This window comes from Neoarius graeffei, chromosome 15, assembly GCF_027579695.1.
Source record: "Neoarius graeffei isolate fNeoGra1 chromosome 15, fNeoGra1.pri, whole genome shotgun sequence".
In the NCBI taxonomy this organism is placed as follows: domain Eukaryota; kingdom Metazoa; phylum Chordata; class Actinopteri; order Siluriformes; family Ariidae; genus Neoarius; species Neoarius graeffei.
The window spans coordinates 8,760,757-8,775,657 of NC_083583.1; the positions used below are offsets into that span (position 1 = coordinate 8,760,757).

The 14,901-nt window shown below is 40.6% G+C and overlaps 2 protein-coding genes across 3 annotated transcripts in view; both read right to left on the reverse strand.

Moving 5' to 3' along the window:
- The window catches only part of rpl13 (ribosomal protein L13), a 242,501-nt gene that overhangs the window by 184,518 nt on the left and 43,082 nt on the right, over nucleotides 1-14,901 (reverse strand). The gene's annotated exons all lie outside the window — the stretch shown is intronic.
- The window catches only part of kars1 (lysyl-tRNA synthetase 1), a 74,446-nt gene that overhangs the window by 32,894 nt on the left and 26,651 nt on the right, over nucleotides 1-14,901 (reverse strand). For both annotated transcript variants that reach the window (XM_060940816.1, XM_060940817.1), the window contains 4 exons: nucleotides 863-1,028; nucleotides 685-778; nucleotides 403-589; nucleotides 177-302 (listed from right to left, as the gene is read on the reverse strand). In XM_060940816.1, the coding sequence (XP_060796799.1) occupies nucleotides 177-302; nucleotides 403-589; nucleotides 685-778; nucleotides 863-1,028 (573 nt within the window). The remainder of the gene's footprint in view (nucleotides 1-176; nucleotides 303-402; nucleotides 590-684; nucleotides 779-862; nucleotides 1,029-14,901) is intronic.

Sequence of the window (14,901 nt, forward strand, 5' to 3'; positions counted from 1 at the left end):
GGTCTATACTGCTCTGTGATGCAGTACAAGCAACAGTTTGACAACTTGGGGTTTTGCGTCTCAGAGGATGGGTGTGTCTGCCCCACCCTAACCGGCTGGTAGCTACTGCGTGATGGGGCAGGTTTAGCTAGTAGAACGGAACAGGCAAGAGCAAACTGGGGAGAATGTCTCCTTACCTCAAGGAAACCGAGCTGGTCCAAGAAGCTGCGCAGGTAAGTGATGATCTTGGCGCGGGTCACAAACTTTTGCCTCACAAAGTCGTTCAGGATCAGGTCCAAATACCGCTGACGATACCGAGTTTCCTGACGATCACAGAGACACGAAAATTATACTTTCACCTACTATGATTTTAATTAATACCCGAACTAATAAAGCGGTGCGTGTGTAAGCAGGAACACTGACCTTGTCCTTCAGGCCGAAATGCAGGTGAGGAAGCATATGCAGACATGGAGACAGCAGGGTCATCTCGACGGGGATGATGCTCAGCTCGCCTTTCTTCGTCTTCCCAGGATTACCACGAACACCAATGATGTCACCACGGCGCAGTTTATTGTTAATATGAATGAAGTCGTCCTCCGATTTGTAATTCCTGCGTGGAAAAAAAAAAAAGCAACGTCAAATTTATAAATAACGCTGGGACATAAAACAAAACCATCATGAAGTGTGTGGGCGCATCTCTCAAACCTGGAGTTTGCCATAACCTGCAGTTTGACCCCCTCTCCTCTCAGGTCATAAAAGAGCAGTTTGGCCCCTGAGGCCCTCTTAGCATGGACACGACCTGATAAATCACGAGCGTTAAAATACATTTTAAAAACTTCCAGAGCTGAATTCTCCAAAACACAGCTCTGTAAAAGATATTTACCTGAAACATTAAGGACAGTATCTGATAGCTGCTCCCCTGGCTGTAGGTGATCATACTTCTCGATGAACTCAGTAAGTGATAAGTCCACGTGAAACTTGTGGGGATAGGGGTCTTCAGCGGTTCCCTTCAGAGCCTGGATGGCCTGGGTGCGGATCTTGAAGTATTGCTATAACGACACAGCGTGGATATTAGTCACATGACTCAAACTTCTCGAAGTGAAACAAAGCAGTGGATATATCTGGGTTGTAACTACTGGTTTAAAAAAATAGTTAAAAAAAAATCTGCTTTTTTTGGTGAAAGCGAGTTGCTTAATTAAAACCATTCATCATTTTAAAAAAATGGACACAGGACTCAAAACAAAACAGAAGGCTGAGGTTGTACATTTAATGCTTTCTGTAGAGGATGTTTTGTCAGCAGCTCTATCGTAATTATGACAAAATATTCTGGAGAAATTGTGAAAATTTATCAAAAAAAAAAAAAAAAGTTACTCATTTTGTGAGCAGCAATAAAAGATAAAATATTGTTGGCGCTTCTTCCTGGATTCCTTTTAGCTCCTAGTTAAATTGCATTTAGTTATATTTTCGACTTAATATTAAATTAAAAATGTCTTATATAAGCCCTCCTTCATATAATGATACATTTGATATTTATCCATTATAGTTGTTTAATGCTCGTTTTTTATATAGTTTTAATTCAGATCTTATTAGTTCGAATGTATTTGTTACGAGCCTTTGATTCATTGTACATATCGACGATAAATAAAGCCCTGATTGATTCAAGAAATTAATGAAGAATGTAATCAAATAATGCAAATCTGGCAGTTAGTCTCCTTACAAGTGTTTTAAAGTGCATATTCTGGACCATTTTGTGGGTTTTTTTATATGAATGTCCCTTTACACACTCATCCAGAAGGGTAATTTTGCACAAGGCCATCTGTCTACAACAAAACGCGTCTGGAAAAATCCCAAGGGAGTCTGGAGCCAGATTCGTGACGTTACCTGCGGAAGCGCCAGCAGGCTGCGAGAGCTTTGCACGGTTTCAGTGCACAGCCTGTGTTGACCAAGCGCTCCCATTTCTCTCTCATTGTCCGGTCTTTTGGGAAACGAGGAGTACTAATCCCATCAAGATTGGTGTTCCTGCACCCTCCTACGATACATCTGTTAACCATTTTAATAAATTACGCGATAACATTTAGAGATGAAAGTGGAGCAAAGGAAAAAACCCTGAAATGGGGGGGGGGGGCAACGTCCCCTGAAAATATTTTAATAACATAACACGCAAAACCCTGCATTCTAGTGCACTTTAGTACTTATTTTCACTAAAAATGGCAGCACCGTGGCGACATGGTGGTGTAGTGGGTAGCGCTGTCGCCTCACAGCAAGAAGGTCCAGGTTCGAGCCCCGTGGCCGACGAGGGCCTTTCTGTGTGGAGTTTGCATGTTCTCCCCGTGTCCGCGTGGGTTTCCTCCGGGTGCTCCGGTTTCCCCCACAGTCCAAAGACATGCAGGTTAGGTTAACTGGGGACTCTAAATTGAGCGTAGGTGTGAATGTGAGTGTGAATGGTTGTCTGTGTCTATGTGTCAGCCCTGTGATGACCTGGCGACTTGTCCAGGGTGTACCCCACCTTTCGCCTGTAGTCAGCTGGGATAGGCTCCAGCTTGCCTGCGACCCTGTAGGACAGGATAAGTGGCTACAGATAATGGATGGTTGGATATTACCATCACTATTACCTCGCCCGGGACGGAGTCCACCAGGGAGCGAGGTATTGTTTTCAGTCAGGTTTCTTTGTTTGTTTGTAAACGATGTTACGGGAAAACGGCTGGACCAAATCTTCATGAAACTGTCAGGATAGATGGGCATTGGTCTCAAATAGAACCTCCAAAATTTTGGGGGTCATTCAGCGAAAGTCACAGTGACTAAAAAGGTACTGAGAAAAAGCTCTGAGCTCAGACTGCAGGAGTGCTGCCTCGGAAAGACTCCGCCCACAAGCACGCTGATTGGATCACTATCTGCCACATTTGCATACAGTGATGTCACTGGATGGTTTCTTGGTTCATTTACATATGCAAAGGATGGGTTTTGGGCACGCCCACTTTTAGACCCCACTGATAAAAACTTGCCCGCTCTGTTGATTTATTACTATAAATAATACATAAATGGACTAAATAAATCGCTTTCAGACATGTTTATGCTTATTACAGAGGGAAAGTGCGTTCCATTGAGTTTCCACCGTCTGTACTTTATATTATTCTACTCTTAGGCAGCTCATTTTATATTTTTCGGCTCACGGATCCGCCGACGGCAGTTAAATACTACCGCTAGAAAAAAAAAAAAAAAGTCTATGCGTATTTTTATTTTAACCGCCGAAACGTACAAAAAGAAATGTAAAAAAAAAAAAAAAAAAGTCACATTTTTCTTGTAACAGCACTGTATCCCTGGTACTAGGTCATATTTCTTTAAGCAAAAAGTATTAGAATCGCAAATACAAATGACAATGTGTGTTGTATATATCCACTTCAGCCGGGTCTGAAAACAAAACTATTTACGACATTGAGTATTCACTTGAATGTGTTTATGGTATTTACGACCGCTTTACAACAGCGTCAACTTCGTGCTGACCATGGCTGACGCTGACAGCATGGATTCCGAGCTATCGCCTCAACTGTACGCAAGCATAAAGTGTGGTAAAGAAAAGTCTTTTCACTGTCTCACTAACCAAAACGTGGGCGATTTCATCTCTCAAGCGTTGAAAGTAAACAATGAAAAGATCAAAACGATCTTTGGTTCTCAGAAAGAAGGCGGTAATGTAACGAGTGCGATGCCGAATATGCCTGCCATAACGTTAGTTAGCGATTTTGGCTGCAAGTATCTGACTGTGGAATTAGAAGAGGATGGTGCCGCAGAGAGTCCTATCGAATCAAGTAGCACAAACAGATCAGCCTTCGATGTGCTCATGAGGGCTCAACGGTCATATGACCACATATACCTTCAGAGAAGTACGTACTGGAATGCTAGTCCGTGTTATAAACTTATACACGAGCACACACACACGTGTGTGTGTGTGTGTGTGTGTGTGTATATATATATATATATATATATATATATATATATATATATATATATATAAAGTGTGTCTCTTGAATTTAAATTATTTCATCATCTTAATCCGATATTGAAATTTTGCCATGCAAAAAAAAATAATTGGCCAAGGACACTTATTTTTATTTCGACCGACATCAAAAATATGTTGGAAAAAATCCGTGAACCTAAAGATAAAAAAATGGGTGGCCTTACAGTTCTCAAAACTGAAACCTCCGAACCGAGGCTGACATACACACACTGTGGCAGGGGATGACAGAATCAGAACCATGTTTACTGGCCAAGTATGTTCACACACAAGGTCAAGGTCACCAAAATGGTCAAAATCCTTTTTTTTCCTGCAATATCTTCCTTCATATTCATCATACGTGCTACCGCGTGAGGTTTGTTTTGCCTGGCAACACATTATGATGATTATTATTATAATAAGCCTATTGTCCATGCACATATTCTGACTAATCAGATTTGAATATTCAAGTAAGGAATAAAATAGCCATGTCCATACCCCTTCAGACTTTGTTGCTAGATTTGGTGATTTTTTTTTATTTTTATTTATTTAAAACCACCTTTAATGATTTTAATTTTAAATAAATTTTAAATCTCGTGACGTTTTCAGCACACGTTAGTGATGGTCTTAAACTCGATACGGCTCTCCAGCTCGCATCACAGCCACCGTTATACGAGTTCAGAAAGCAGGTTCACTCGACTCACAGTGGAACACCTGACCTGCGCTTGCAACCAATCACTGATCACCACGGTCCCTCCATGAATCACTCATCACCACTATTTGTCCTCTCTCTCGCCTTTTTCTTCTTCGTTTTAAACGCTCTTTTTGGAGATACGATATTTTAGAAGTCTAATAAGCGAGGAAATGTTTTCCTTCATGGCAACTGCATCGTTTTTATATGGACTTTAATCAAACCGTGAGGGACGCAGTACTGTGGCACACTGACAAGACAAGGCTTGGCCCCATAAATACATTATGACACGACTTAACACGCTCATAACAGCATTTCCTCAAGTGTTTTAACTTTGACCTGTTTATAGTTCTAAAGTGTCCACAAAAGTTCCTGTTCTCACACTATAGCAGCTATAAACAAACAGTCTTTCTTTCAAAAGCCTTTATTTATTCTCTCAAAGTTAACAAGACAGAAAAAAAAATGCAGCTTGTTTACAAACTGCTATGCAATAACTCCTCTGTCCTGGAGACTTTTCAGTGTCGTTACAAAATACTGACACTGGAGACTCCTGTTAAATAAACAACTCATTTGGAGGGAAAAAAAATAATAATAATTTCAACCTTATCATCATTGAAATTATTTTTTTTTTTTAAAAATCCATTTATGTGACTTATAATATCTGGAGTATGTGGGGCGTTGTTACTATAGAAACAATAACGTATTAGAAAAGCGTGTTCATAAAAACCTGTGATTTGCAGAGGTGCTGTTAGGGAAACTAATGCTGTGTTCACACTTATACCGGTACGAAAGTGGTATAACTGTATCGATGCAAAGTATACCGGTACAGTCTAGTGCATCTGTCCACACTAGCGAGAAATGTTTGCGGTTTTCTTTCACGGTAGTTGAAATGCGCGTGCGCAAAATGTTTCCGTGGTTACCGAGTAACTTCCTTCCGAGAATATATGGCATCCGTTATTTCGAGATCTCGAGAAAACAAAATTATTTCATGATCTCAGCTGGATCACTGTATCTCCGTCGGTAGAGACGAAGCCGGGCCAGTCTTCTGCGGAGGTGCCGCGGACTAATTTTGAAATGATCCCTTATTAAAAGACTTAATGCAATCTCTCCCTGTGTCAACCCCTGATCAAAATATTGCCTTATTATGTGATCGATTATTCCAGACATTCTAATGACCAAAGTTGCGTCTATACAGAATGAGAAATAGCCCCAAAGTCAGCATATCACAAGTCTCTTGGCGCACCTGAATGAACCATTTCTCAGCTGTTTACTCGAGATCATGAAATAATTGTTTTGTTTTCTCGAGATCTCGAAATAACGGTTTTGTTTTCTCGAGATCTCGAATTAGTTGTGTTGTTTCCTCGAGATCCTGAATTAATTATGTCATTATCTCGGGATAACAAGGTGAATAAAAAAAACGATTATATGAAGGGCCTCTCGCGGCTTCCGTACGGATGAAACAACGTGTGCGCTTTTTGTTGTCAATGTACAGTCTGTATTTCTGGTGGTCATTTATTCAGTCGAATCGTATAAAACGCGCGAGGCAGTTGAGAAAGAAACAAACGAATCTCCATTCTTCACTATTTTATTCAGCGAAGACATCGATTGAGGTGTGTGACATTGCGCATGCGCATTATATTTGTATCGATACAGAGCCGCTTCATCTGTCCACACTACAGCGAAGCGCTACAGTACCGATACTGTACCGGTACGAAACCCATACATTTATGGGTTTCGTACCGATACAGTTATAGCACTACAGTACCGGTATAGTTGCTAGTGTGGACAGGTGTTGCGGTACGAAAGGAGTTTCGTATCGGTACAAAATCCCTAGTGTGGACAGGGTATAAATCATCATCATCTGACCAATCATGAAGAGGAGACTTCGAATTTAAGGTTTCCTGTACCACTGTAAGAAATGAGTGTTATTTACCAGCTGGGAGGTCCGTATGGTGAAATGCCGTGACCGAGGTCTTGAAAGTACTGAGCGAGGCCCTCTGGGCCGAGGTCAGTATTCAAGGCCGAGGTCACGGTATTTCACCATACGGACCGACCTTAAGCTGGTAAATAATATATTTATTTTTTCTTTCCCAAATTCTAACAGAAAACAAGAGCGCCCGAAAGGGAAAACCGAGCCAAGCCGCCATTTTGAATCCTCATTCACGGCTGTAATGCAAATGGCTTCCTCCTCGGTATACAAGTGCACTTCCACGGCAGGAAAAAAAAACTACATTTTGCCGCCTATGTAGTCCCCTATTTATACAAAATTGAGTCATTCAGGATTCAGCCATGTTTTTGCTCAACGTTAGCAAGTTAGAGGTTTTTAGCTTTCTCCTGAAATGTTTTCTTTTATTTCTTCTTCCTCAGGGTAGTAAAACTCGCTTTCGCTGTGAACACTCATTATCGCTAACCATGCTGTAAAATTAATGCTATTCTCCTGAGAAATGCTGCCAAAAATTTATAAGATTTTTGATAATCTTGTAAATAAATCTAATATAAATAAAAGATAAATGTTGACAAAAAATGCTACTATGTTTGTTGTTGTGAACGAGCGAGTCACCAGAGGTCCGTAACCGGGGTCCGTACCATAGGATACGGACCCGCTCGCCAGCCAATCAGAGCGCAGGATTTGATGGAAACCGCACTGCAAAAAAAATAAATTGTGTTATTTGTAAGATGCTGTTATTTCTTATTAGTACTTTGTTTAGTGCCATGGTCACTGAAACAGGGTTAAAATTCTCAGGTTAAACAAAATAAAATGCCCATAGTTTAATTAGATAAAACTTGTTGAAGAGTTAAAGGGCTGATGACACGAACATGACTCTATGCAATTTCTTAAATGAACTATACAACATGACAAACATGTTAGATTTCTGTTATAATTACGTGAAAAGAAGCTGTTGTTACGCAAATATCCAACTTTTAATTGCACAGCGCAAGAAAACTGGGTCCGTGGCTCGCGGCCATGTTGTGACGTCAGCAGGAGAACACGCTGCGGTTCACTGGCTGTTCTACTCAGACATCCTATGGTTCTACTCTGGTTCTACTCAATGGAAATGGCGCATGAAAATGCCCGTGAACTCTCTAGTGCTAGCTCTTCCTCTTCTGGGAGTCTAGAATTGTGTTGATCTCTTCCGAATAGAATCTATGATAGCCTACCCTCTTTACCCTTTGCCTCTCGTTGCTAGGCGGCAGTTACATGAAAGCCGCAAGCTTTCACAAGCAAATACATGACTGATATCACGCCGACTTTATGATTACATTTGAGATTATCATGTAGAATCTATAGCTCTACGTACCTTTATCTTATGTCGTTTCACAACACATGTTCTGACAGGAGGGCTGTCTTTGGATCCGGCATAGCTACGAGTAGACCTCCTCCGGAATACTGGCAGTGTTGCCAGACTGGAATTTTTCCCGCCCAGTTGGGCAGTTTCAAGTGCATTTTGGTGGGTTTTGAACATATTTTGGGCTGGAAAACTTCAGCAGTATCTGGCAACACGCACTGCTGACGTTTTCCAGCCCAAAATATGTTCAAAACCCACCAAAATGCACTTGAAACCGCTCAACTGGGCAGGAAAAATCCCAATCTGGCAACACTGTGTAGGCACTGCTGATGGTAGTAACACGTTTGTGATGAACTGAACACCCAAGAGATTCTTTTAAGCTGGGAAGGGTGTCAAAACAATCCAAATCGAAGTGTTCAGAGCACAGGACGGATGTTGGTGAGGGCTCCCACTTGTCACGAGTGCGCCTGACTTGCTTCACCCACTTCGCATGCAGCTTGGGATCTCTGGGAAACTTGAATAAACTTACCCCATCCTTGTAGGCTTTGGAGCAAAAGCCGGCAACACAACGCGAAGGCATAATAACTAATGATATTGATATATATATATATATATATATATATATATATATATATATATATATATATAAAATGTATAATAATAACAATGACAAACTGAACACCTGTCGCATCAACAATAAACTGGTAAGTTAGGAGGAAGGTTCTTTCGCTGACGTCATATAGCTCCTCCTCCTCCGTCTCCTGGGTGCTGCAGCCCCGTCAAATTTGCCCAAATAGCCGCGTTTTTTATCATAACTTGTAAAATAGGCGCCTTCGTGAATTAATATATGGATCATCCGGAATTACTTTTTATGTTATAAAACATCGCCAAAGATGTCAAAAACGTGTCATCAGCACTTTAAACCCACGGATCGACATTAACGGTAGTCCGACTGTCCAGGACAACCAAATGTTTGGTCCGGACAAGTCAAATCTGCATCTGCCTGTCTGACGGGACGAGGTGAATATTTGTTAAACATCACCATTTTTATAGTAATTATTCAATAGTTATAACGATAAAACTCCAACAAAACTCAGGGATGTGAGTGACAAATTTTAAAAAAAGAGGAAAATTTTTAGGCTCAACAGACGACCCCGAAGGGGTCGTCACGACAACGAAGTTGTCATGGGGAGGGTATGGGAGGGTGTGCCCTCCCATTGGTGGGGGTCTGGGGGGTCTCCCCCACGAAAATTTTTGTAAAAAGGACTTAAAATGGTGACACTTTAAGCACATAAAATGTAAAATTTCTAAATTAGCACATTTCAGTTTAAAAAATGTTTTGGTCAAATTTCATGGTGCTTTAGTGATACATGTTTCAGAACTTTACAAAAAAATTTTGAAAATGAGAAAAAAGTGTCATGTTTCAGGTTTGGGGTGCCGTGTCTGGCCTTAAGTCTGAAAAATGTTACCATTGATACCAAACTACCACCACTACAAATGTCATGTTAGGCCATATGAAAATAATTTCTTGTTTCTCATCACTATTTTTCCTCAAAATGGGTAGGACGGGCTTATTTTATTTTTATTTTATTTTGTTTTATTTTTCTGCTATGTGGGGGATAAAACACGAAAAATTGGAATGGTTGGAGCAGACTCTGGTTTCAGAGGCATGACGCTAAATTACCAGTGTAAAAAAAAAAAAATGTTTATGGTGGGTCAATTTTTTTTGGTTCGGGCTGTAATGATTATGAGGAACAAGAATATAATTTTATGTGGCCTTACATAACTAGCAATAAAATTTAAACCCTGCCACCAGTTCATAGTACATGTACTTACTCTCTTCAATCAGACCTAACACCTGAAAAATTAATGGCTAAATAAAATTCCACACTTTCTGTGAAGTTTATACTTGCAATATAATTTCAGATTAAACCTAATCATTGTTCAAATGTATCTGTAAATATTAAATGTGCTAGTGATAAATTAGATTGGAATTATCACATTATTTTCAGAGAACTAAAAATTTCATTCAAAAAGTAACAGTGAAGGTAATGTTTTTAATACGTAGGATAAAACATTATTATTATTATTATTATTATTGATGCCTACCTGGCAATGCATAGTTAGTCTTCTGAATCTCAACTCGACTCCTGTGTTTTTCGCTTTTCACGTGTCCACTGAGAGTCACAAATCCACGCCGTCTGTAGTTCAGTTCACAGCAACACAATTTGCAACGTGCGATTCCTTTCTTGTTGAGTTTTTCAAAAACCAAACTAAAAACACTTCCATCGGGAGCTTTGCGCTCTAACCAGTCCCAACGCCACTTATTTTCAATGCCAGAATCTATTTTCGTGACATCGGACTTCACAGACAACGCCGCCATTTTCATTCATACTCGTACATACCTGCCAACCTTGGAAAAAAATTTTGAGTAGCAACTTATCGTGGCGGTGCAGCGCAGCACGGCGTGAGGTCAGGCACATTTGCTGATCAGTATTGATTGTAATGAGGGAGCATGTGAACAATGTATTACTAAGCACAGAGTTCCCACTCACCACCATATCTAGTTATTCAACATACAAGCAGACTGTGAAGAAAACAAGAACTCTTAATGAAAAGGCATGAATATATTTCCAATGCTTTCACCAAGACATTTGGCACAAGGCAACTGTGCCCCAAAAATATGTCCTTTATACAGACCTTAAACTTAAAGATAAGGGATAAATGTACTGCCTTTGGCATATTGTGTCTTAAATACATTGGGAATTATAAACAACAAAGAATCCCAAATAGCATGCTGTGTCCCTTTTGACATTTAGAATTATATTGTATAGATAACAGAAAAACCAAAGGGCTATAGCCTATGTCTTTTAAAACAGACGCCGGCAGTCTGCAAAACACACACACAATCCTTTTTTCATAAATTTAGTTTTGACCGTAAAAGAGATTCTGTTGCTCCTCGCTACACTAAACATCGAAAGTGAATATTCCAGAGTACCTATATAAATATATTTTTTTCAATATTAATATTTAGTAAATGCAAACTGATAACCACACTTACAGAAAAACTTACTGAAAATAAATTATAGGCTACTCTGGCCTATCCAATAACATAGCCTTTATAATATTCACTGACCTGGCCTAATTTGGAAAAAAATAATGGCCTATGTATATAAATGCAAGCATTTCTATGTTAGCAATATTATTACCTGTATTTCCTTGATGGCTAATGTCAAAATCATAATTGCACACTGTGCAAAACGCATGATTAGGCAGTTTAGGGGGCGGAGGCATGGCCATTGATCTTGATACTTCGTTAGGAACTTCTGAGGGGCATAGACTCGCTTCTTTTTAGATTTGCTAACCTCTCTCTGTCAGTATCCTCATCTGACGTCATGTGTATTATTAACTGCAAGGCACGCACAATACACAAACACACATATCATCCACTACACGCACTTACGTGAAAACACTTCGTGCGCTGCTCATTGAATCTCACATGCACGAGTAGCCTAGTTCAGAAGATTTTAACGCGTCTATCGATCGACTGGATGGAAACGTCAGTAGGCTACTACATTTTCACTTTAGGCTATGCAATATTTTTTGGATTGAGAAGCCTGGGTCAAATATCAAAACAAGCTGGAACAAATATTTCCTTCAGATAAGGCGGAACACTGTGGGTTGTCCTTGCTTTATTCACAATACCCTTGCCCTGCCCATTTACCTTCAAAACGGTGTTTAGCACCGTCCTCCCTTGTAAAACCAGTCACAGTATGAAGATCGACCGAGAGGGATGAAAATCAATGTCGTTACTTTCGTTTTGACGGCTCCTCGGCTCTCCGCTTCGCCTCATAGCCTAGGCCTATTTGAAGAGTTTAAAACTAGCGCTGTGATTGGTCGAAGTCTTCTTTTCTCTACAGGTTGCTGGTCAATGCGGTTACACCCATAGACGAGTTGCCTAGTGCGCGAATGCACAGACAGTTGAACCGGAATATTAAAGATCTTTCTAGAGGTCTGCGCTGGACAGAATTTTCAGTCCCGCTCCCGCAAAGAATTATGATTTTCAGTCCCGCTCCCACCTGCCATATTTTGTCCCGCTCCCAAATCCCGCATGATGCAGACGTTCGCGTTATTTCTCACGAAAGTTCTTGTCATTGGCTTGGGGAATTAAACATGCTGAGCTTAGCTGAGCTCTCCACTGACCGATCCTTCACCTAGCGCACGTAGCGAGGGTGCGCGTTGCCAGGCACCATGCGCAGCTGAGGCTTTACAGAGATACCCAACACACCTACCAACATCTACAGTGGATATTAAGAATATTGTACATAGCTTATATGTCACTCCTCACATTTACATTCTAGGAAATACAAGTAGGCCTATAAGAAATTAATATAATTTAAAGACACAGCGTGATGGTGCCCCGCCCCCTACTTTGAGTGGATTTGAGCATAAATATCTACAGCTCACGTTCAGGGCTGCGTTTCCCAAACAACCAACCAAGTCAGCATTAAACCAATATGGTACGATGCAAGTTTGAACTAACTAACATCCAAAAAACGACTGTTTCCCAAAGCTGTAGTACCAACTTGGTCTGAACCAAGTTGATTTGAACCAACACAGTTCAAACCACGATGTTTTCAGATGTGTTCGGATGGTCTCGTTTATTGTCGGAATTCAGAGAAACAACCCGAAGTTGGCTGACAGTGCGAACGGCATTTCACCATTAAATGACCGTTAAGCCAAATTTGGTGCGTCCATAATCTTCCCCTGATGCTTGCAACTTGGTGTAGATGTTCATTTAGACTAATATAAAATTGCAATACCCCTCATTTGGAAATCACGTGTAAACAAAAGGCATCTCCATAAATTAAAGCATCATATACTAGTTTTGGCTATAAGGCTATTTGCCCTGATTAAAAATAGCTAAGCAAACTGCTGTGAGATGGCACAGATAACGTTATGTAGATCTACATGTTGTGTATTTATAGGTGGCATTGTTAGGTTTATTGTAAGTTTATTGTTTAGACTCTGACATTCTGCTGACACATTCCAAGTTGAGCGCTGCATGCGCTCATGATTGACAGCTCTCACTTTGCGCACTCCCACTTTCTTTTTAAAGCAGCACTTCTGAAGCACTGTGAGCTTCACTAGAGGAGCTCTGCTCTTCTGCCACGATCGGAGATCTCAAACACGGAAGAGCGGAAAGGAATCGGAAACGTACGCGAGATTAGACCACATCCGCAAATTTAGGCATCTTAAAATGTTTTTTATTAATGCCAAATAAAATATCCAGCACAAATTATATATGATAGACATAAATTAATAATTTATAAATTTTATTTTAAACACGTTTTTAGTTAGCGGGACTGCAGCTTATCACCTCCCCCTCCCGCCCGAAATGAGCTTTCAAAATTTGCCCCGCGCCGCACTGCTTTGCGTTGGGTCCCGCGGGAGTGCAGGGCTCTACTTTGAACTCAAAGCCATCAATGGCTTTTTGCGTATTTTGAAGTGTTAAATCGTAGCAGCGTAGTTTGATGTCTAAATGCGTATCTGCTACGCAAAATGCGTAAAGGTTGGCAGGTCTGCTCGTAGCAGTGCATGTACAATAGCGACTCCTCTCCACACAGCGATAATGATCAGATCGCTGTAAGGAGCTTTCGTCACTTCCGCTTAGTAAAATCCGGAAAAGTTTCGCGCCAGACTTTACCGAATATATATATATATATATATATATATATATATATATATATATATATATATATTTTTTTTTTTTAAATTTTAGAAAACGCGGAAAACGATTTTTTTACGCGGAAAGGCAATTTGAAAAACGCGGATTTCCGCGGAAACGCGGAGATTTCACATTCGTGAAAACTAGTTCAATCCCCTCAGTGATGAGGCCGTGTTATCGTTTACGAAATTCCGGGGAAGCCGAGTACAGCAGGTGTGCGTGTAAAAAAAAATAAATAACCACACCGTAATATCTAATTATTAGGGCTGTAATGATATGCGTATCGAAATCGCGATACGCAGAGCCACGATCCGTATCACGATACAAGAAGGCAGAATCGCGGTACACCCTTTCAAACTTCTCCTCAGCCCAAAAACAGAGGCGCTTCCAAACTTCAATTTATGAATACTGTACTTTTTATTTAAATTACATTTTAAACTAACTTAAATTACTTTTATTTTTTATATCTATTAGTAAGTCGTTTTTTCGCCGACCTGCGACAATCTTCTGCGAGTCACGCAACGTCCACACTCGCCACTGGCAGAGCATTCATTTCTTTTAAGCGGTCGCCATTCTGGTTGCGACGCAGGGAGCGAATCTGTAAACAAGCAGCTCATTGGCTGGCTAGGTGTGCCACAAGCCAATCACAATCACTTGACCGGAAAGGCATGCAGTGTTGCCAGATTGGGCGGGTTTAGGTGCTTTTTGGCTGGTTTTGAACATATTTTGGGGTGGAAAACGTTAGCAATATCTGGCAACACTGAAGGCATGTCTGCTTGGGCGGAAGCCTTCTGCGGCGGTTACATTTTGACACGCGAGCAATGTTTCACCATAAAAATTCCGTAATTTCCATCTGTTTTCCGCGATCACAAAAAATCATTGGCCCTATGAGAGTGAGACAGTGAGAGAGCCACCCCCCCCCAAAAAAAAATCTTAACGGATTTACACGATTTGGAAAAATTACTTTTTCGGAACTGAAAAAAACAGAGCTTCCGGCTCAACAGTATTATTTTGAGAAATAAAACAATCTTTGGATATACATTTGTTCATTTTTGCATACAGTAGGGTTGGGCGGTATCCAAATTTTGATACCTTTAAACTGTCTGTGTTTTCCCGGGGTATACGGTATTACCGAGAAAAAAATAATATTTTGTTTCGGCCTACTGTGTAACGTGCGCCTATACCGGCGGACCTTGTCCAGACCTGCGCCTATGCCTCAAACGTACTA